At 42.8% G+C, this 22,161-nt stretch overlaps 1 protein-coding gene across 2 annotated transcripts in view; it reads right to left on the reverse strand.

Moving 5' to 3' along the window:
• Nucleotides 1–22,161, reverse strand: part of atrn (attractin) — a 412,972-nt gene that overhangs the window by 323,439 nt on the left and 67,372 nt on the right. For both annotated transcript variants that reach the window (XM_087991640.1, XM_087991645.1), the window contains exon 4: nucleotides 3,777–3,905. In XM_087991640.1, coding sequence (XP_087847766.1) covers nucleotides 3,777–3,905 — 129 coding nt within the window. The remainder of the gene's footprint in view (nucleotides 1–3,776; nucleotides 3,906–22,161) is intronic.

Genomic DNA, 22,161 nt, shown 5'->3' on the forward strand with positions numbered 1-22,161 from the left:
ATCATCTTTACGGTACAGATAAACCCAGTGCTATCAGGTGTATTCGCACCAATGTTCAATGCAACAAACACAACATTTTTACTTCTATGTTCCATTCCTCTCTTAAAGGATAGCATCCCAATAGTTTTAATTACCAAAAGTACTTGCAAACTAACAGTTTGACATTCATGCACAAGAACACTCCACCTTCGAATTCTGTAATCCTCCATTTAAGTCACGCTTTGCTTCTTCAATCTCCTGCCAAAGTAAACTTCATATTTTTCCACATTATACTGTCCCCCAGATTTATGCACAACCTATCTGTAGCAACCTGCAACCTCCTGATACCCTCTTCACAAAATTTTCTTAATGATCTTTGAGTCATCTGCAAATTTTGTTCCCATACTTCCACTCCCCTCATCCAAGTCATTTATGTCAATTCAAAATAGCTGAGCCTGTCATTTATCTTTGCGCAGTTATATGTGTTTTTTTCTCAAGTTTTAAGCTTTCCCCAACCATGGTCTTTCTCTTCAAGGTTTTTAATAGGAGGAAGATACTTACGTTGAGTATTCTGAAATACCACCATTAAATGTCTGCCACTACTTCTCAATTTATATGTTCCCCTAGCCTAGCACCTCAGCTGACAGCTCACAAAATTCCCCTTATTTTAGTTGAAAATACTAGACTTATGCCCACTCTTTTTCCTTTCAAAATGGAAGTAAAATGTAATCATGGTTGAGAGTGCTTTGCTGGAAAAGCACAGCAGGTCAGGCAGCATCCGAGGAGCAGGAAAATCAACGTTTCAGGCCGGAGCCCTTCATCAGGGATCATATTTAAATGTAATCATATTTAGTGATTGCAACCTATGCTTGCCTCAGCTCTGAGGTCATTAATCAATCTGGTCACATCACACGATACTCAGTCAAATATAATTTGCTCTCTGGTTGATTCCAGAATACATTGCCCTAAGAATCTAAAAATTATTCTATGATCTCTTCAACTGTCAACTCTTCAACCTTAGACTGTCTTGACTCTACTCTTTGATTCACTGTATCTACCCAAGGTTGATTCCGCACTTCAATTTTATTTTAATGCTGTCTCTACTTTCCTAGTCTACTCAAACACTGGATCAGAACTGTTTAAGTATAGACTGTCCCAAAAGTACAAGCTTCCAGTTTTCCCAGTTCAGATGCCAGTGTCCCATAGATCAGAACACATTTCTCCTACACCAGTTTTCAGCCATGCATTAATTTCACTAACCTAACAAGGCTCTTTAGCCAGAGGCTTATTAAGTTACTACGATACACCCTACAACCAGTGCACACTAATGACACTATGCTTAGTTGTTGGGGGGAGCAAATGTTGAAGATGCTGCAACTATACAAAACGCTGGTGCGGCCACACTTGGAATATTGCGTACAGTTCTGGTCGCCATATTTTGGGAAGGATGTGGAAGTATTGGAAAAGGTGAAGAGGAGATTTACCAGGATGTTGCCTGGTCTGGAGGGAAGGTCTTAGGAGGAAAGACTGAGAGACTTGGGTCTGTTCTCATTGGAAAGAAGGCGGCTAAGGGGGGATTTGATAGAGACATGCAAGATGATCAGAGGATTAGAGAGGGTAGACAGTGAAAGACGTTTTCCTCGGATGATGTCAGCTTGTACGAGAGGGCATAACTACAAACTGAGGGGTGATAGATTTAAGACAGATGTCAGAGGCAGGTTCTTTACGCACAGAGTGGTAAGGGCGTGGAATGCCCTACCTGCTAATGTCGTCAACTTATCCACACGAGGGAGATTTAAACAATTCTTAGAGAAGCACATGGATGATTTTGGGATAGTGTAGGGGAACGACCTGAGAATAGTTCACAGGCAACATTGAGGGCCAAAGGGCCTGTTCTGCGCTGTATTGTTCTACGTTCTATGATGGGTTAAGTATTGATCAAGCTGCTTTAGCCTGTGTTGTACGAAGTTTCAAAACATATAGGGATTGCCCTCATCCATGCAAACAGTATTTGATGTCAGTCTTGACTTATACCTGGTGTACAGTTGACAGGTTTTTAACGAGTCAGGAGGTGAGCTACTCATCACAAAATTCCAAGCTTCTGATCTACTGTCATCATTGCTGCATTGATATGGCTGGTCTAGTTAGTTTCCTGGTCAATGGTGCACAAAAAAACACTGATTGTGATGAATTCAGCAGTGGTAATACCCATGAAAATGACAAGAGTAGATGATCAGATACTCTCTTCTTGTAAAGAGTCATTACCTGGCACATACGTGGTATGAATGTTACTTGCCTGTTACAAATCTGAGTTTTGTCCAGGTCCTGCTGCATGCAGGCATGAACTGCTCCACTATCTGAAGAGTTACAACTGTGAACAAAACCCTGCCCAGTACCAGCAAACATCCCCACCTTTGAACTTAGGATAGAGGGTAGCGCATCAATGAAGCAGCTGAAAATGGTCAGACGCAGAAGACTATTGTCATGAACTCCTGCATCTTCACTCCTCAAGTGGAGACAATTGGCTTCCCACAATCACAATCAATTTCCTTTCTTCTATGATGGTTACCCATGGAGAACTTTCCTTCTATGTCCATTGACTTAAATTTTGTTCAGACTCCATGATGCCACACTTTGTCAAATGCTGCCTTGGTGGCGAGGGTAGTCATTGTCACTTCACCACTGGAAGTCAGTTCTTTTCTCCTCGTTTTGTTTAATGACTGAAATGAGAACTGCAGCTGAACAGTTCTCGCGAAATCCACAAGTGAATTTTGTGAGCAAATCATCAGTCAGGCAATGAAGCACCAATGACAACACATCTGCGACCTCTTTGAGAATTCAAAGTAAAGCGTTGATAATTAACCCGATTGAATTTGACCTGCATTTTTTTTAAATGGATGTGCCCAGGCAATTTTCCACAATGTTAAGTAGAGATCAAACTTGTAGTTCTATATTCTCCCCATCACAGACATGAGACTCTATAATTAGTCAGGGGTAAATAGAGGGTAGGGGAATGGGTCTGGGTGGGACTTTTCGGAGTGTCGGTGTGGACTTGTTGAGACGAAGGGCCTGTTTCCATACTGTGGGGAATCTAATCGAATCATACCTATTTTACCTCCGTTGTACAACTTTCAGTCTTGCTTTTTTCACCTCAAGAGGAAATTATGTAGCTTTGTCCAGCTCAGGTTCTATCTTCCACACCAAAATCTCTGCTGCCCATATTATAATGCATAATCAGGGCTTTTGCCTTGGGTCTTAAAAGGCCAGAAGGATAGGACTATCTCAGAGCCTGTCAAGTTGCACTTTACAAAATGTATTTTAACAGTATATGTAGCATTTTAACATGTTCACTTTTTGTACCGCTATTCTCTGCAACAGTGAGATATCCTATAAACTGTAGAAGTCTGCGTATCTACAAGAGACTTAAATATACTAGCAACATCTGAATAGAAAATATAACTTTACATGAATGCAAGTTAAGCAGCAAAGTATGAGTTTCGCGTCATCACACGGCTGACAATTTTAAAAGTGTATGGTATAATAACTGTGTGACCTAATTAAAATCATAAGTAAAGGCTTGTAGCTTCCAAGTATCAGAAAAGGAATAAAGTATGACACTGGTTGGTGCTCTGAGAATGTTGGGAGCTTTCAGGTACCTTATCATTCCTTTAACTAAGTAAACAGGAAGAATTCATTCTGACATTTAACAATTTACCAATCACAGCAAGTCCTATTTACTGAACCTTCAAACTATTCCATACTACTACATTTTGTTTTGCATATTGTTTGATACTTACCTATACGTTATGTTGAATCCAGTTAGATTATAGGCAGCATCACTGAAAAAATGCAGCAAAGCATAACCAGATCTTGAAACAACTTCAGGTACAGTCACATTCCCATTCTTCTCAGGTACGATTAAGCCGCTGAGGTAGAAAAGGCAGAACACAGAAATTAATTTATGCCTTGGAAACTAGAAAGCACTCAATCTGAATCAATCACGAAGTACATGTTTAAAAAAAAATGATAAAAGTTAGGCATCTTAATATCTGGGCAGGTCTGTGTCTCCAAACCCCAGCCAGGTTATGTGGGCGAAAACCCAGAGAAAGCAGTCCATTCAAACTTGCAGTCTTCTGCCTAAAAGCATCACAATTCACTTGCTGTATTAAATTCCATGTGCAACTTGTCTTCTGATTATTTCAGCTGAAGTACTGTTCATGTCAATTTCTATCATCCTCATAGCTTGCCAATTCTCCCTTTCTGTGGCTATCAGCAAATTTTACCCTAAATTCTAATACCCAAGTCATTTCTATAAATGCAACGGAGTAGTTGTTGCAAACAGTCTTTGGGTACACATTAACTACATCCTGCTGTCTGAAAGACAAAATTCACCATAACGTGCTCTTTTCCAGATAAAGATTTAACCTACAATCTGCCAGATTTGTCTACTTTCCTTTGGACAACCTAATCAGCTGTACCTAACCCAGAGTCCTTGCTGCTGATTCAGGTTTACAAACTATAATGCATTGAATCATGCTGTGCTATTAGATAATTAAGTTAATAACTAAGCCTCGCTCATTATTAAATCTAGTATAATATTCCTTATTGTTAGTTGAGGCAGGTACACTGACAACATTTAAAAGGCATTTGGACAAATACATGGATAGAAAAGATTTAGAAGTATACGGGCCAAGTGCAGGAAAACGGGGTTAAGGTGGATGGAGCAGTTTGGGCCAAAGGGTCTATCTCCGTGCTGCAGGACTCTATGACTCTGTGATGCATTGGTGTAGGAAACTACCGTGAAGAACCTCAAGAAATTCACCAGCTTTCTGAAGTTTTAGTTGTCTTATTTAATCTATATTAAGTTGTGGTTCTGTTCGCCAAGCTGGGAATTTGTGTTGCAGATGTTTCGTCCCCTGTCTAGGTGACATCCTCAGTGCTTGGGAGCCTCCTGTGAAGCGCTTCTATGATCTTTCCTCCAACAGTTGTAGTGGTTTGAATCTGCCGCTTCTGGTTGTCAGTTCCAGCTGTCCCTTGCAGTGATCGGTACATTGGGTCCAATATACCAACCACTGAAACGGACAGCTGGAACTGACAACCGGAAGCAGCAGATTCAAACCACTATAAATGCCGGAGGAAAGATCACAGAAGCACTTCACAGGAGGCTCCCAAGCACTGAGGATGTCACCTCGACAGGGGACAAAACGTCTGCAACACAAATTCCCAGCTCGGCGAACAGAACCACAACGAGTACCCGAGCTACAAATCTTCTCAAACTTTGAATATTAAGTTTAGTTATTAAAATAATTGTCTTTGCCATGTGGACATGAATTTTGTAAAACACCGGCATGGCTTCAACCGAACTTCAGCATGTGATGATGCTGTTGCTTTACCAAGGTTATGATGTCCTTGATTTTTTTTCAAGAGAGGTCATAAAAGACACGGGCTGCGAAAAGTCTAAGTTGAAGGGTTTTAGAGCCAACTGATTATGGCTAACAGATACTGCCTCAGGCAAAAGGCCTTTTAAGTTTTAAAAAGAACACATGTATAATCAAAGGGGAGTAGCCAGTTCTCCCAGCTCAGCTTCACCCTGGTTTGGTTTGGTTTGGTTTTTAGCAGTAGTGTGGAAAAAGCTGCTGGACCCCAAAGAAGCAGGTCCATACTAATTTCTCTAACTTCTCTGCTGTAAGATCCTGTGCTTGATTTGACCTTTTGTGCCAAGGGTGTTTATGGGGATTCTTGCAAGTACTGGGAACAGCAGCATTAAGTTGGGAAAGTCTCTTAGGTTCGGACAGGTTAAGTTATTCAGTATTTTGTTCTCTTTTGTTTGTGTTTCATTCGGTAATCTTGCAAATAAATTCTGTTTTGTTTAAAGCAAAGTGGTTTGACCAGTGGCATCTCTCCTAAATTATCTACTTTACACCTGCTTAAAACAACGAGCAAAGGTAGGGTCTGGGCCATTTTCTTAAATGTTTTGAAGGGGTATGACCTGATGCATAATAAGTGTCAAATCTTGAGCATCACTTTAAAAAGGATGCAGAAATTAATGGAAGGCTCCAAGTTCTGCTGAGCAAGTTCAACTTCATTAATAAATTGGAAAAGCCAAGATTATTCTGAGATCATACTCAGATGATGTTTGACATAGATGTTCAAATTCATGAGGTGTCTGGATAGATATAAATCTACAGAGAATATTCCAAGGTTCAAGAGCTAGAGGACATATAGTTGCAATGATTGCCAAAAGAACAAAAGTCAATAGAAGCCTGAAAAGGTGGCAGAGGCAGGTTGAGTCATGCCATCCAGTTTGGAATTGGATTATGCACCTGAACAAAAGAATTTGCAGTACCACTTGGATGGGGTCAAGGAAAGAAATGAGTTATACTCATCACATAGACAACCATCATGGACTAGATCTACTAAATGATTATAGAATGGTTTCCATCAATGCAATAACTCTATTCTTTGGAAAAGATAAAACAAAACATGTTTAATCAACACCTAACAGAGCAATGTAACAAAAGTTAAGAAGCAATGACTTACATGAAGTTATAAAATTAAGAGAAAAAAGTTGATGATGATATGGGTGCCCATCTTTCATGGACAACTAGTACCTTCCTCTCCACGGTCATCAGAACAGAAACATAATCACAGAGAGGGGAAGACAGCTGGGTGCTGTGGCACCCTCAAGGGTCTGTAAATACTGATGGCCTTGACCAGACCCAGTAGCAGAGGCACAGCAGGTGCATTCTTTTTACTTGATACATGGAACTTCGGCATCAACAGCTGGATCAGCATTTATTTCCTGTCCTAAGCTGCCCTTGAGAAGCTGGTGGTGAACTCCTATCTTGAAATGCTGCAGTTAAGTTGGGATGGTTTGTTGTTATTCTGTATTTGGTTCTGTTTTGTCTGTATTTCATTTGGTAATCTTGTAAATAAATTCTCTTTTGTTTAAAATTGCATGGTTTAACCAAATGCGTCCCTCCTGGAATACCTGTGTTATACTTGCTTAAAATAACTAGCAAAGTTAGGATCTGGGTTACTTTCTTAAAACGTTTTGAGATGGTCCGGCCTCCCCATAACAGGTGCCAATCAAGTAGATTGCTTTATCCTGAATGGTGTCAAGCTTCTGGAGTGTTGTTGGAGCCACATCCATTCAGACAAGCGGAGAATATTCCAGCACGCGCCTGATTTGTACCGAATAGGTAGTGGACAGGCTCTTGAGAGTCAGGAGGAGAGTTACTCAACTGATCAACCCCAATTCTGCTTTCCTGCCACATTCTCAGGTTTTCTTAGTGGCTGAAAGTCTAAGAACCTTTTCAATGGCTGACCACTTATTCTGAGGCAATGATCCTTAGTCCTAAACTCTGAAGAAAAACAACCTGTAAGTACAGTATTTCTAGCCTCTGACCTGCTCTTGTAGCCACTACATTTATGTGGAGAGTCTAGCTAGTGCTGGTCAATGGCTACCCCAAGGATGCCCATAGCAGGGGATTCAGTGATGGCAACTCTATTGAATATCAAGGGGTTGGTGGTTAGATTGTCTCTTATTGGAGATGGTCAATGCCTGGCATTTGTGTAGCACAAATGTTACTTACCACTCGTCAGGCCAAACCTGGATACTGTGCAGATTTTGTTGCATTTGATCATGGACTACTTCAGTGTCTAAAGAGTCGCAAATGGCGAACATTGAGCAATTAGCACAAGTCCTTACTTCTGACCTTATAATGGAGAGAAGGTCAGTGATGACGTTGATGATGCTTTGGCATAGAACATTACCCTGAGGAACACATGCAGAGACGCCCTGGCGCTCAGATGACTGACCTTCAACAACCACAACTATCTTTCTATGTGCTAGGAATGACTGTAACCAGAGGAAATACCCATTGACTAAAGTTTTGCTAGGCTTCCTTGATGCTACACAGTCGAATTTAAGACAATCTAACTATCACCCCTTGACATTTAATAGTGTAACCATGAAAAGGTTCATAGATCGTTAGCCCTTCAGATAACTTGAGAATGTGGTAAGAAAGCAGAATTGGCAGAGATCAGCATGAGCTCACTGAGCAAGTTTGTCGAGTGGTGCGAGGGACTGCTGGGAAGGTGAGTGTAATGGTTTAAAATACTTACCTCAGGCGTTGGGTCCTTCATTTGTTGGGAGGTGTGAGAGAGGAGCGGAGGACTGCTGAGACGGTAAGTAAAAAAAAACAAAATTTTTTTGAACAGAGCGGCAAGGAGATAGAGCAGAGAGAAATGAGGGCTGCTGGGAAGTTTTTAAAGTGGGTGAGATCTAAACCAGAGACCCTACACCGTAGGGCCTCCCTCCCACCCACCTCCTCTCACCTTAGAGTCTGTAAACTCAGTAAGTTTTCAAGTTTTCTCCTTTTTTTTCTTCTCTTCCATGTTTAGTCCTGTGTGGGCTTTCAAATTAGCAGGGTATGGTTGATAGGGCAGTTGCATGTTCCTCCTCTAGAATGTGGCAGGTGAGAAATACTTAACATGTCTCTGCCAACCACATCTGCAGGAAGCGCACCCAACTCCAGCTCCTCGAAAACCGAGTTAAGGAACTGGAGCTGGAGCTGGATGAACTATGGATCATCAGGGAGGCTGAGGGAGAAATTGAGCGGATGTACAGGGAGGTGGTCACTCCTCAGACACAGGATAAGGACAGCTGGGTGACAGTCAGGGGGAGGAAGGGGAACCAACAGATAGGGATGGGATGCCCTGTGGCCATTCCCCTCAGCAATAAATATACGTTTTGGATACTGCTGATGGGGACGGTCTACCGGAAAAAGCCACAGTTGTCAGGTCTTTGGCACTGAGGCTCAGAAGGGAAGCGGGGGGAGAACAGAAAAGTGCTAGTGGTAAGGGACTCAATAGTTAGACAGATTGACAGGAGATTTTGTGGTCAGGAACTGGAGTCCCGGAAGATATGTTACCTCCCCGGTGCCAAGGATGCCGTCGATCGGGCTTACAGGATTCTGAAGCGGGAGAGTGAGCAGCCAGAAATCCTGGTACATACTGGCACCAATGATATAGCCAGGAAAGGGACTGAGGATCTGAAAAGTGAGTACAGAGAGCTAGGTTGGAAGCTGAAGAGCAGGACAAGTATAGTAGTGATCTCGGGTTGCTAATGATGACATGAGATAGTGAGGTGAGGAACAGTCTGCGAATGTAGCTTAACACGTGGCTGCGAGGCTGACGCAGGAGGGAGGGCTTCAGATACTTAGACCACTGGGGTGCCTTATGGGAAAGGTGGGACCTGTACATGAAGGACGGGTTGCACCTGAACTGAGAGGCACGAGATTTGTTCATGTGGTTCAGGAGGGTTTAAACTAGTTTGGCAGGAGGGTGGGAATCAGAGCTACATATCTGAGAGAGGGACAGTTGTAGATGGGCAGTGACAGGTTCTATAGGGAAGGTTTCTCATGCGATGAAACAAAGTGATTGGTTAAAGTGTGTCTGCTTTAACTCAAGGAGTGTCCAAAATCAGAGTGATGAACTTAGAGTATGGATCAGTACTTGGGGCTACGATGTTGTGGCCATCACGCAGACGTGGGTTTCACAAGGGCACGAATGGTTGCTAGATGTTCCAGGGTTTAGAACGTTTAAAAAGAACAGGGAGGGCGGAAAAAGAGGATTGCTAATCAGAGTGCATCACAGCTACGGAAACAAAGGTTAGTCTACTGAGTCAGTATGGGTGGAAGTTAAGAACAGCAAGGGAGCAGCCACCTCATTGGGGGGTTTTCTACAGACCCCCTAATAGCAGTAGAGAGATTGAAGAAATCATAAGCAGGCAGATTTGGACGAAATGCAGATGTAGCAGGGTTGTTGTTATGAGTGATTTCAACTTTCCCAATATCAACTGGAACCTCCTTAGTACAGATAGTTTGGATGGAGCAGTTTTTGTCATGTGCGTTCAGGAGGGTTTCCTTACTCAGTATGTCAACAGGCCGATGAGGGGAAAGGCCATTTTCGATTTGGTGCTCAGCAATGAGCCAGGTCAGGTGTCGAATCTCGCGGTGGGAGAACACTTTGTGACAGTGACCACAACTGCCTCACATCTACCATAGCCACGGAGAGGGAAAGGAGCAGTCACCAAGGGAAGATATTTACTTGGGGAAAAGAAAACTATGACGCTATCAGACAGAAGTTGGGAAGTACAGATTGGGAGCATTTGTTCCACACAAAGAGCACAGCAGACATGTGGAGACTGTTTAAGGAGCAGTTGTTGCAAGTGATGCACAAATTTGTTCTTCTGAGACAGGTAAGAAGGGATGAGATTAAGGAACCTTGGATGACGAGAACACAGGAGCTTCCCGTCAAAAGGAAGGAGGCAGCTTACTTACGGTGGAGGAAGCAATGATCTAGCACAGCTTTAGAGGATTACAGGCTCACTAGAACAGAGCTCAGAAATGGACTGAGGAGAGCCAGAAGGGGGCACGAAAAAGACTTGGCAAGAAGGATTAGGGAGAACCTAAAGGCAATTTACTTATATGTGAGGAACAAGAGAACGATCAGAGAGAAGGTAGGGCTGATCAGGGATGGTGTAGGGAACTTGTGTGTGGAGTCTGAGTACATAGGGGAAGCCCTAAATGAGTTTTTTGCTTCAGTTTTCATTAAGGAAAGGGACCTTGTTGTGAATGAGAGCTTTGAAGAACCTGGCTACAGGCCTGAACAGATCAAGATTGATGAAGTTGATGTGCTGGAAATTTTGGCAAACACTAAGATTGATAAGTCCCCAGGGCCAGACCTGATTTATTCTAGGCTGCTCCAGGAAGCAAGAAAGGAGGTTTCTAAGCCGCTGGCCAAGATCTTTGCTTCCTCACTCTCATGGGAGTTGTACCGGAGGATTGGAAGGAGGCAAATGTTGTTCCTTTTTTCAAGAAGGGTAATAGGGAAATCCCTGGCAATTGCAGACCAGTCAGTCGAACATCTGTGGTCAGCAAGGTTTTGGAAAGAATTCGGAGGGATAGAATTTATGACTATTTAGAAAAGCATAGCGTTATTAAGGGCAGTCAGCATGGCTTTGTGAGGGGTAGGGCATGCCTCACAAAACATACTGAGTTCTTTGAGGAGGTGACGAGACAGGTCGACGAAGGTCGAGCAGTGGATGTGGTGTATCTGAACTCCAACAAGGCATTTGATAAGGTTCCCCATGGTAGGCTCATTCATTAAGTCAGGAGGTATGGCATACAGGGAGATTTGGCTATCTGGATTCAGAATTGGATGGCTGACAGCAGGCAGAGAGTGGTTGCAGATAGAAAGTATTCTGCCTGAATGTCAGTGTTGAGGGGTCCCGCAGGGCTCTATTCTTGGGCCTCTGCTGTTTGTAGTTTTTATAAATGACTTGGATGAGGCGGTTGAGGGGTTGGGTTAGTAAATTTGCCGATGTCACAAAGGTTGGAGGTGCCGTTGATAGTATTGAGGGCGATTGCAGGCTGCAGTGTGACAGATAAGATGCAGAGCTGGGCTGAGAAATGGCAAATGGAGTTCAACCTGGATGAATGCGAAGTAATGCATTTTGGAAGGTCGAACTCGAATGCTAAATATAGGATTAAAGACAGGAACAGAGGGATTTTGGTGTTCAAGTACATAGATCCCTCAAAGTTGCGACCCAAGTAGATAGGGTTGTTAAGAAAGCATATGATGTTTCATTAACAGTGGGATCGAGTTTAAGAGCTGTTAGGTTTTGCTATAGCTCTACAAGTCCCTGGTGAGACCACACTTGGAATATTGTGTCCAGTTCTGGTTGTTCTACTAGGAAAACTAGAGAGGCTTTGGAGAGGGTGCAAACAAGATTTACCAGGATGCTGCCTGGACTGGAGGGCTTGCCGAATGAAGAGAGATTGACTAAGTTCGGACATTTCTGTCTGAAGAGGAGGAGGAAGAGAAGTGACCTGATCGAGGTATAGAAGGTAATGAGAGGCATGGAGAGAGTCAATAACCAGAGACTTTTCCCCGGGGCAGGACTGACTGGCATGAGGGGTCATAGTTTTAAGATATTAGGAGAAAGGTAGAGAGGGGACGTCAGAGGTAGGTTCTTTATGCAGAGAGTTGTGAATGCTTGGAATGCTTTGCCAGTGGTGGTGATGGAAGCAGAGTCATCAGGGACATTTAAGCGACTGTTGGACATGCACATGGATAGCAGTGAATTGAGGGGTGCACAAACTATTTTATTTTACATTAGGATTAATCCTCGGCACAACATCATGGACCAGAGGGCCTGTTCTGTGCTGTACTTTTCTACGTTCTATGTTCTAAGTTGAGTGTCCAGGCTATAAAATTTTAAATTGACAAAGCCATACTTAGACAAAATTTGTGGAACTTGTTCAACCCAGGGAACATCTATTGTTTATATTTTTCCTTCCTTTTTCCTTCCTTCACGAAGGAACATTCCTAATGAATATTTCTAGTCCATCTCAGTTGAAATAAACTAACAGCTTAAATTCAGACTTCAACATAGGACCCTTCTGATCTGCATGGTTAATATTAAACAACATATATACACTTGTCTACAATGAAATATCATGAAAAATCTCTTAAGCATGATTGCTGTACAAAATGCAGAATAAGTAATAACTGGAAGAATTACAGGCCAAGTTTTTCCCGTAACAGTAAACAGAGTCACTGGTAAGATTTTTAGGCAAAAACTATCATTAAATGGACTAAACCAGTCCAAACATGGTTCAAAGTTATGGTCTTCTGCCAGGCTACAACTCTGAATACACCTGAAGATACGAGGTAGTATTGAATGGAGGCAATGGACCCAATTAGCCAAGAGCCCCACATCCGCTCCTTTTGGAAAGGCCCAACGAATTAAGTGCCACAAATCCCAATTCCTTAAAAGCTGTCATACAGAGGCCTGCAGCTCTATGTTCTCAAGAGTAGAGCAGCACCTACTGCCAACAATGCAATGTGCTGTCCTGCCTCTTCCATCAGCCACACAAATACATTCCAACACCACCACTACTCCATCCTAAACAACGAAAAAACATCTGGCACATCTTCAGGAAGCTATGCATTGTCAGACTTTTTCTCCTCACAGAACTTTTTTTTTAATTTCATTTTTTCAGTATTAGCAGTATTTTGCTTTTAAATGACTGAAGTGGAGTTTTCAACCTATCAATGCAGTTGGAGGAGTGTTGCAAATCACAGCTCAGTCAAAGAACCTGGACATTTCATTGGACAAGTGTAGTGCAAACCAGATTTTGATCGGACAATATAAACTTAATAATGAAATATCTGTGTGCCTTAAAAAGGATATAAGAATTCTTGCAAAAAGGTGGTCCAGTGGTGTGCCAACCAACTTGGTCAGTTACTCGACAAACAGAGGCAGGAAGGTTGACAACTCGTTAGGAAACCTTACGTACATTCTGGATCAGTGGTGCTGGAAGAGCACAGCAGTTCAGGCAGCATCCAACGAGCAGCAAAATCGACGTTTCGGGCAAAAGCCCTTCATCAGGAATAAAGGCAGTGAGCCTGAAGCTTGGAGAGATAAGCTAGGGGAGGGTGGGGGTGGGGAGACAGTAGCATAGAGTACAATGGGTGAGTGGGGGAGGAGATGAAGGTGACAGGTCACGGAGGAGAGGGTGGAGTGGATAGGTGGAAAAGGAGCTAGGCAGGTCGGACAAGTCCGGACAAGTCATGGGGACAGTGATTAGATTAGATTAGATTACAGTGTGGAAACAGGCCCTTCGGCCCAACATGTCCACACCGACCCGCTGAAGCGAAACCCACCCCATACCCCTACATTTACCCCTTACCTAACACTACGGGCAATTTAGTATGGCCAATTCACCTGACCCTGCACATCTTTGGACTGTGGGAGGAAACCGGAGCACCCGGAGGAAACCCACGCAGACACGGGGAGAACGTGCAAACTCCACACAGTCAGTCGCCTGAGGCGGGAACTGAACCCGGGTCTCTGGCGCTGTGAAGCAGCAGTGCTAACCACTGTGCCACCGTGCCGCCCACACGGAGCTGGAAGTTTGAAACTAGGATGAGGTGGGGGAAGGGGAAATGAGGAAGCTGTTGAAGTCCACATTGATGCCCTGGGGTTGAAGTGTTCCGAGGCGGAAGATGAGGCGTTCTTCCTCCAGGCGTCTGGTGGTGAGGGAGCGGCAGTGAAGGAGGCCCAGGACCTCCATGTCCTCGGCAGAGTGGGAGGGGGAGTTGAAATGTTGGGCCACGGGGCGGTGTGGTTGATTGGTGCGGGTGTCTCGGAGATGTTCCCTAAAGCGCTCTGCTAGGAGTCGCCCAGTCTCCTCAATGTAGAGGAGACCGCATCGGGAGCAACAGATACAATAAATGATATTAGTGGATGTGCAGGTAAAACCTTGATGGATGTGGAAGGCTCCTTTAGGGCCTTGGATAGAGGTGTGGGAGGAGGTGTGGGCACAGGTTTTACAGTTCCTGCAGTGGCAGGGGAAAGTGCCAGGATGGGAGGGTGGGTCATAGGGGGGCGTGGACCTGACCAGGTAGTCACAGAGGGAACGGTCTTTGCAGAAGGCGGAAAAGGGTAGGGAAGGAAATATATCCCTGGTGGTGGGGTCTTTTTGGAGGTGGCGGACAACTCAGCGGATGATTTGGTTTATGCAAAGGTTTGTAGGGTGGAAGGTGAGCACCAGGGGCGTTCTGTCCTTGTTACGGTTAGAGGGCTGGGGTCCGAGGCTGGAGGTGCGGGATGTGGACGAGATGCGTTGGAGGGCATCTTTAACCATGTGGGAAGGGAAATTGCGGTCTCTAAAGAAGGAGGCCATCTGGTGTGTTCTATGGTGGAACTGCTCCTCCTGGGAGCAGATACGGCGGAGGCGGAGGAATTGGGAATACGGGATGGCATTTTTGCCCACACCTCTATCCTAGTTTCAAACTTCCAGCTCAGCACTGTCCCCATGACTTGTCCGGACTTGTCCGACCTGCCTAGCTCCTTTTCCACCTATCCACTCCACCCTCTCCTCCGTGACCTGTCACCTTCATCTCCTCCCCCACTCACCCATTGTACTCTATGCTACTGTCTCCCCACCCCCACCCTCCCCTAGCTTATCTCTCCAAGCTTCAGGCTCACTGCCTTTATTCCTGATGAAGGGCTTTTGCCCGAAACGTCGATTTTGCTGCTTGATGGATGCTGCCTGAACTGCTGTGCTCTTCCAGCACCACTAATCCAGAATCTGGTTTCCAGCATCTGCAGTCATTGTTTTTACCTTGTTGGTTTTAACCTTATGTACATATCTACTGTAAGGTACTAGATCAGTTGGCAACACAGAGTGACGTCAACAGCATGGGATCATTTCGCACACTGGCTATCATAAAGGATTCTCCTCCTCAACCTCTTCCCTCACTTGAAGTGCGGTGATCCTCAGATTAAACCTCTGTCCAATGAGAGGCGCTATTTCTACTTTACCTTTAAAAAGGTACTTATCACTAACAGAGAAATGCACATTGCAACCGGGGTAAAATAACAAGAGTTTGTAATGACTCAAATCTGTTAAAGACATCAATGCTGCTCGTATTGTCGCATTGTTTCTCACAACTATTGGGGTCAAAATCATGTAACTCCCTCCATACTGCATTATGGATCTAAATGAACCAAATGGACTACTGCAGTTCAAGGAGACAGCTCGCCAACACCATCTTAAAGGCTTGAGCAATATATTCTGGCGTAGACAGCAGCAAAACATCCTGTGAATACATAAAAGAAAAGTTGAGTCTGAACCAGAAAGCCACCTGTCAGAAGTAGGTGGTGATCTCTTGAAAGATGCCATATTCCTTGCTCCTATTTGCCACACATCTTTCTATATTCATCTATCTGAATAAATGCTAATAGAATGCTATTCGTGAATGACTGATAAGATTTAGAGATGTCTTTTCTTTTGAACCAAAAAAGAAAAGGCAATAGAGATAAAAAAGTATAAAAACAAGAACTATCAAATAGTTAGTATACAGAGCCAACGTTTTCAAAGGAAAGCCCAACCAGTAAAGCAAGTTCGAAAAGTTTACAACTGTGGCACTGGGAGGAAAGAAATTGAGGGAATACAGATAGATTCTAAACACTGACCAGACAGTCCTCGGGTTGCAAACGTATCCATTTGCAAGTTGTGTTGTATGCATGTCAGAAAACAATGTAGGACGACAAAGTAGCTGTTCATACGTACAGGAGCTGCTCGTATGCCAGACGTTTAAAATTACATCCCTCCATGGGATCATGTTGCTAAATATGAGCATTCACAAATCGCATGGCCATAAATCAGGGACCCTGTTATCCAAGAAAACAGACTAGGAACTTCAAACTATACACTTTGTAAGCTGATAGCTGATGTCACCACAACCAGAAATGGCTCCAAACTAACACACTGCTACCTCTCTGCTAATTCACACCTGAATTTGTATAGCTTTCAGAAATGCATTTCACTCCAGTACAATATTCTGCTTTTGAAAGACTCTGTTGATTCTGCATTGGGAAACAGTGACATCTATTCATTGAGCCTAATAATCTACTGTTGAAAGTTGCCATTGTAACAGAAAGTAACATTAAGGCAGCACTTCAAACATGTTAAAAGCATGTTTCAAAAAAATAGAAGCTCCTCATGAAATCTGACATGGATTCATGTTTCTAGCACAGTAGGCTTTCTTCTCAAAGACTCTTTCCATGCAGCTCTGTTCTACAATAACCCACAACCTTGTGCTAGCCTCTCCCTGTAGCCCTACATCTTCCTCTGCTTCAAATGTTCACCTAATAGTAGCGTGTGAATATAAAGCAGCGATAATCTTCCAATTAGTAGAACTTATGCATGCTATGCACCACTTATTCCATTTAGTTTATGCCCTCAGATACAGTAATTCATGAGCTCCTAATTCCCAAGAGAAAAAACAAATATTAAACCCATAAAACATCTTCAACCTAGAATCTTGGCAATTGTCATTTATAAACATACTTGAAGTCAAAACATAATATGGCTTCAACTTCAAACAGCTGGTCAAAAGATAAACAAAATGTGTTTATTGCTTTAACAACCAAAGATAAATCACAATACAGGAAGCACAGTTGGCAAAATGAGGCAGATAGCAAGTGCTTGCGCTGGGCTGAGACAACGGTTTAAGCAGATCATGAACAACAAAGCATTGTAAGCAAGATCCATATCTCAAGAATCTTGACAAAAATTGTCAAACTACATTGACCAGACTGAACAAAAGCCCCAAGGATTTGACATTCAATTTTTCAAAGATACACAAGAGAATTGATAAAATGACCTGATCAAAATTCCTACAAACTCAACCCCAAAAGCAATGTCCAAAGGCAATTTATACATTCAGTATACATTTGCTGCAGAAGAGTTCAAGGTTTGAAAGGGACCACAGGGAATGGAATTGCTTCAGCATTCTTTTCAACATTTCTGTAAAGGTTTAGATTTAGATCTCTATATAAATAAATGCATTGCCATGGCATAGCTGCAAAATATGGAGATTGCTGTATTTTGAAATATAGATGGTAGCCATGATGTGGACGTGCCAGTGTTGGACTGTTCATAACTGCTCCACAGCTACCTGATGGAGCAGCGCTCCGAAAACCAGTCCTTACAAATAAAACTGATGGACTACAACTTGGTGTTGTGAGATTTTTAACTTTGAAAGACAGAAGTAAAGGACTTGCACAGAACCCAAAGTATTAGAATTCTTTGTGGGTAATGGGCAAGTGATGTGAAAATGAAACAAGAGTCATGTGAGGGAAAACCTTTTTTTCATATAGCAAGTCGTTAGGGTATGCAATGCACTGCCTGGAAATATGGTGGAAGCAGTTCAATTGAGGCATGCAAGGTGACATTTGAGTTTTTTTTGTTAGTAATGGTGTGCAGAGATATAGGAAAAAGGCAGAAGATAAGCACTAGATAATGGAGCCAGTGGAAGCATGATGGGCCGAATGCCCTCCTTTGGCACTAATATTTGAGTTTCTGTAGATAACAACAATCTGGATAGATAAAAGGAATCAGTAGATGTTGTATATTTGAATTTTTAACAAGTTTCTGCTCATGAATCTACTTAAATGGAGCCCATGGTGTTGAAGGTTGAACATTAACATTGTCAGAGGATTAGATAGCTAATAGAGTGTAGAACACGCTCATTTTGGCCTACCATGCTTTTTAAAATTAATCCCATCTACCATGCATAACCTTTTACATGGCACCTTACAAATGCCATTTGGAAATGCAAACATGGCACGAGTATTAGTTCTTCGTTATGTAGCCAACTTCGTTCATTCGCAAAGAACTCTCAACATTATTAAATATCATTTTCCTTTCACAAACTCCAGTACATTTACTGAATGGCAATTTCCAATTACATGTGATGAAGGTATGCCCTCAACAATTACTTCTAAAATTCACCCATAACAGATGTTAGGCTCACTGGTCTACATCTATTCAGAGGTCATCAGTCTGCATTTCGTCTGCCAATGCTCTACATGGATCAAAATCCTGCAATTCAGTCCCCAAGGGCATTGTGGGTTAAACTACAGCACATGGACTGCAGTGGTTCAAGGAGGAAGCTCATCACCAAGTTCTCAAAGGGAACTATCACAAGCAACAAATGCTGGCTGGCCAGAAACACCCACTTCCCACAAATGAATTTTTTTTAAAAATTACATCAGCGAAAGGTGAAGGAGCTCAAAAAGACAGTAAAAGTGTAAGGGAGAAACCTTAAAAAAAATTCAAAACCAACATTCCAATCCAGTGGAAACAGTTTATCTTTTTCCTGTTACTATCTTAAATACTTTGATCAGCTTGCCTCGTAGCCTTCTAAATTCGAGAGAAAACGGGTCCAATTTGTGTAATCTCTCCTCAAACTTAATCCCTGAAGTCCAGGCATCATCCTTATAAGCCTATGTTGTAATCACTCCAACACTCCAAAGTTGTGGTGCTCAGATCTGCTCAAAGTACTCCAAGTGGGCCGAACCAAGAACTTAAAAGACCCTATACAGGCAACAAGCAAAACAAACTTCATTTACAAAATATTTTGCAAGAATTGCAACAAACACTACATTGGACCAACAAGCAGAAAACTAGCCAACAGGATACATGAACATCAACTAGCCACAAAACAACATGACCCACTATCACTTATCCTTACATACAGATGAGGAGGGACACCACTTTGACTGAGACAACACATCCATCCTCTGTTTGACAAGCCAAACAGAGACACGCATAAGAATTCCGAAAAGCATTCCGAACTCTATCAACAAACACAGTCTTGGACCCCATCTACCACCCTCGAGAAAAGGAACAGAAAAAGACATCAACACAGGAAATGACATCACCAACCTAAGGAAATCTAAACATAAACAGAAAGCGGGACATAACACCATCGCTTCACTGGACGTTGACTGATGATGTTACCTAAATCTTTATGTTGACAAAATCTTTAAAAATGAACCTTCCAGCTCAGCAAGCAAACTTACATGGCCCCTATCCATGCCCCTCATGCTTTTTTAAACTTCTGCAAGGTCACCCCTCAGTCTCGAACGCTCCAGCCTATTCAGCCTCTCCTATAACTCAAACCCTCAAGGTCCCAGTAACATCCTTGTAAATCTTTTCTGCACCCTCTCAAGTTTAACAGCATCTTTCAGACAAAAGGACAAACGGAATTGTATGCACTATTCCAAAAGTAGCCTCACGAATGTTCTCAACAGTTGTACCATGACATCCCAACTCCTATACTCAACATTCTGACCAATAAAAGCAAGTGTGCCAAACAGCTTCGTTACCACCCAGTTGACATGCAACTCCATTTACCTGCACTCCAACATCTCTGTTCAGCAACACACCTCAGGGCCCTACAATTTACTGTATAAGTCCTGCCCTGGTTTGTCTTACCAAAATGCAATACCTCACATTTGTCTATATCTATAAACTCCATCTGCCATCCCTCAGCTAATTGGTGCATCTGATCAAGGCCCCATTGTACTCAGATTATCATCTCCATTGTCTACTATACCATGTATTTTGATGTTATCTGCAAACCTACTAACCATAATTCCCATTCAAATTATTTATATAAATGTTGAAAAGCAGTGGACTCAGCACCAATCTTCATGGCACAGTGCTACTCACATGTATCCAGTTTGAAAAGCAGCCCTGTATCATACCTTCAAACCAATTTTGCATCCAACTGGCTAGTTTCCCTGAATCCCACTGATCTAACCTTACTAGCCAGTCTACCATGTGAAACCTTATCAAATGCTTTTGTAAAGTCCACGTAGACAACATCCTTGCCCTTTGTACGTTTGGAAGAAGCAGACTAAGAAACCTTGATGAACTACATGATGCCAGTGAACGTGACTGGAGTGATTCACTGCTTGTGGATGCATGCCAATCAAGAGGTGGCTTTGCCCTGGATGGTGTTGAACTCACCATGACTTGCCTGGATGAATGCAGTTCCAACAAGTGCAAATATTCCATCAGATTTACGACTTGTGCAGTGTCGAAGGTAGCTGGGCCAGCAGTCAGGAAGTTACTGTTACTCACTGCAGGATTCCAAGTTTCTGACCTGCTTTTGTAGCCTCAGTATTTATACACTAGCCTGGTTCAGTTTCTGGACACAGATCCAAGATGTTGATAGCAGGAAATTCAATGATAATACGATTGAATGTCAGGGAGCAATAAGGTTAGAATCTCTTTTGTAAGAGATAGTCTTTGACTGGCACTTGCATGCTGTAAACATTACTTGCTACTTGTCATCCCAAGCCCAAGTCTGGATAGTGTCCAGCTCTTGCAAGGATAGGAAATGGACTGTTTCAGTATCTGAGTCACCAAAGGTCGTGCTGAATATTGTATAATTATTGGCGAACATCCCCCACTTCTGAACTTATGATGGAGTTTACACCATTGATACAGCAGCTGAAGATAGTCGGGCCAAAGATACTACACTGACCTCCAACAATCATAACCATCTTTTTCTGTGCCAGGCATGCCTGAAACCTGGCAACAGGTGGAGATTTCATACCATCTCCCAACCAATCCACAATGACTCTATTCTTGCTCAGACTCATTGATATCACACTCAATCAAATGTGGCTTTGATATCAAGGTAAACTGCGCACACACCCCTCTGGAATTCAACTCAATCGTCCCTGCTTGTACTAAGGCTGTAATGAGTTCAAGAGCTGAATGATCCCAGCGGAACCTAGGCCAAGCATCAGCGAGCATGTTATTGCTAAACAAGAGTTGCTCGTTTGAACTCATATGGCAATAATTAGTTGACTTTGCTTTACTACATGTACACAGGACTTTTCTGGGCAATTTTCCACATTGTCAAGTGGATGTCAGTGTTGAAGTTCCATTGAAATAACTAGGCTAGAGGCACAGCAATTCTGGAGCACAAGTCTTCAATACTATTGCCAGAATGTTGGCAAAGTCCATCCTCTTTACAGTATCCAGAGGCTCCAACCATGTGATTGAATTAAATTAGCTGAAGACTGACTTCTTTGTGAGTTGAGGTAGGTCATCCACTCAGCACTTTTGGCTGAAGATTGTTACAGGTACCCACACTCAGCTTTTTCACTGATGGTCTTGGCTTCCCTATCATTAAGGGAGAGATGTGTATGGAGCAGCTCCTCCATTACATAGTTTAATTGCCCTACTGGTTTTCCAAATTCTATTACTTGCTGCTTATGCTGTTTGACATGCAAGTAATTCTGCTGCACCGGGTTGCATACCAAAAACTGAGGTGTCAAAGTGCTGCTACTAACAGGCCCTCTTGCATACTTCGTTGATCCAGGATCCCCAGGCTTGATGGAAATATTATAGGGGAATATGCCCGATCATGTGATTGCAGATCGTGTTAAAATACAATTTGCTGCTGCTGATGGTCCACAGTTCCTCATGATGTGCTATTATTGGATCTGTTTGAAGTCTATCCTATTTAGCATGGTGATAGTGCCAATCAACACCACACAGGATATTCTCAATGTGAAGGTGGAAATTAGTCTCTATCAGGACTGTGTAGTGGTCACCCTTGCTGAGTCTTGTGGACAGATGAATATGTGGCAGGTAGATGGATGAGAAAATAAAGTATGTTCATTCTTCTATAGTTCTCTCATCACTGACCACAGACCCAGTCTTGCATCTATATCCTTTAGGACTCAACCAACTCCGTGATCTCTGCTGTTGAGCCACTGTTCATGTGGGGACA

The sequence above is a fragment of the Chiloscyllium plagiosum genome, unplaced genomic scaffold, assembly GCF_037043375.1.
Source record: "Chiloscyllium plagiosum isolate Xiang-an unplaced genomic scaffold, Cpla_swu_hap1 HiC_scaffold_1, whole genome shotgun sequence".
NCBI classification, from domain to species: Eukaryota; Metazoa; Chordata; class Chondrichthyes; order Orectolobiformes; family Hemiscylliidae; genus Chiloscyllium; species Chiloscyllium plagiosum.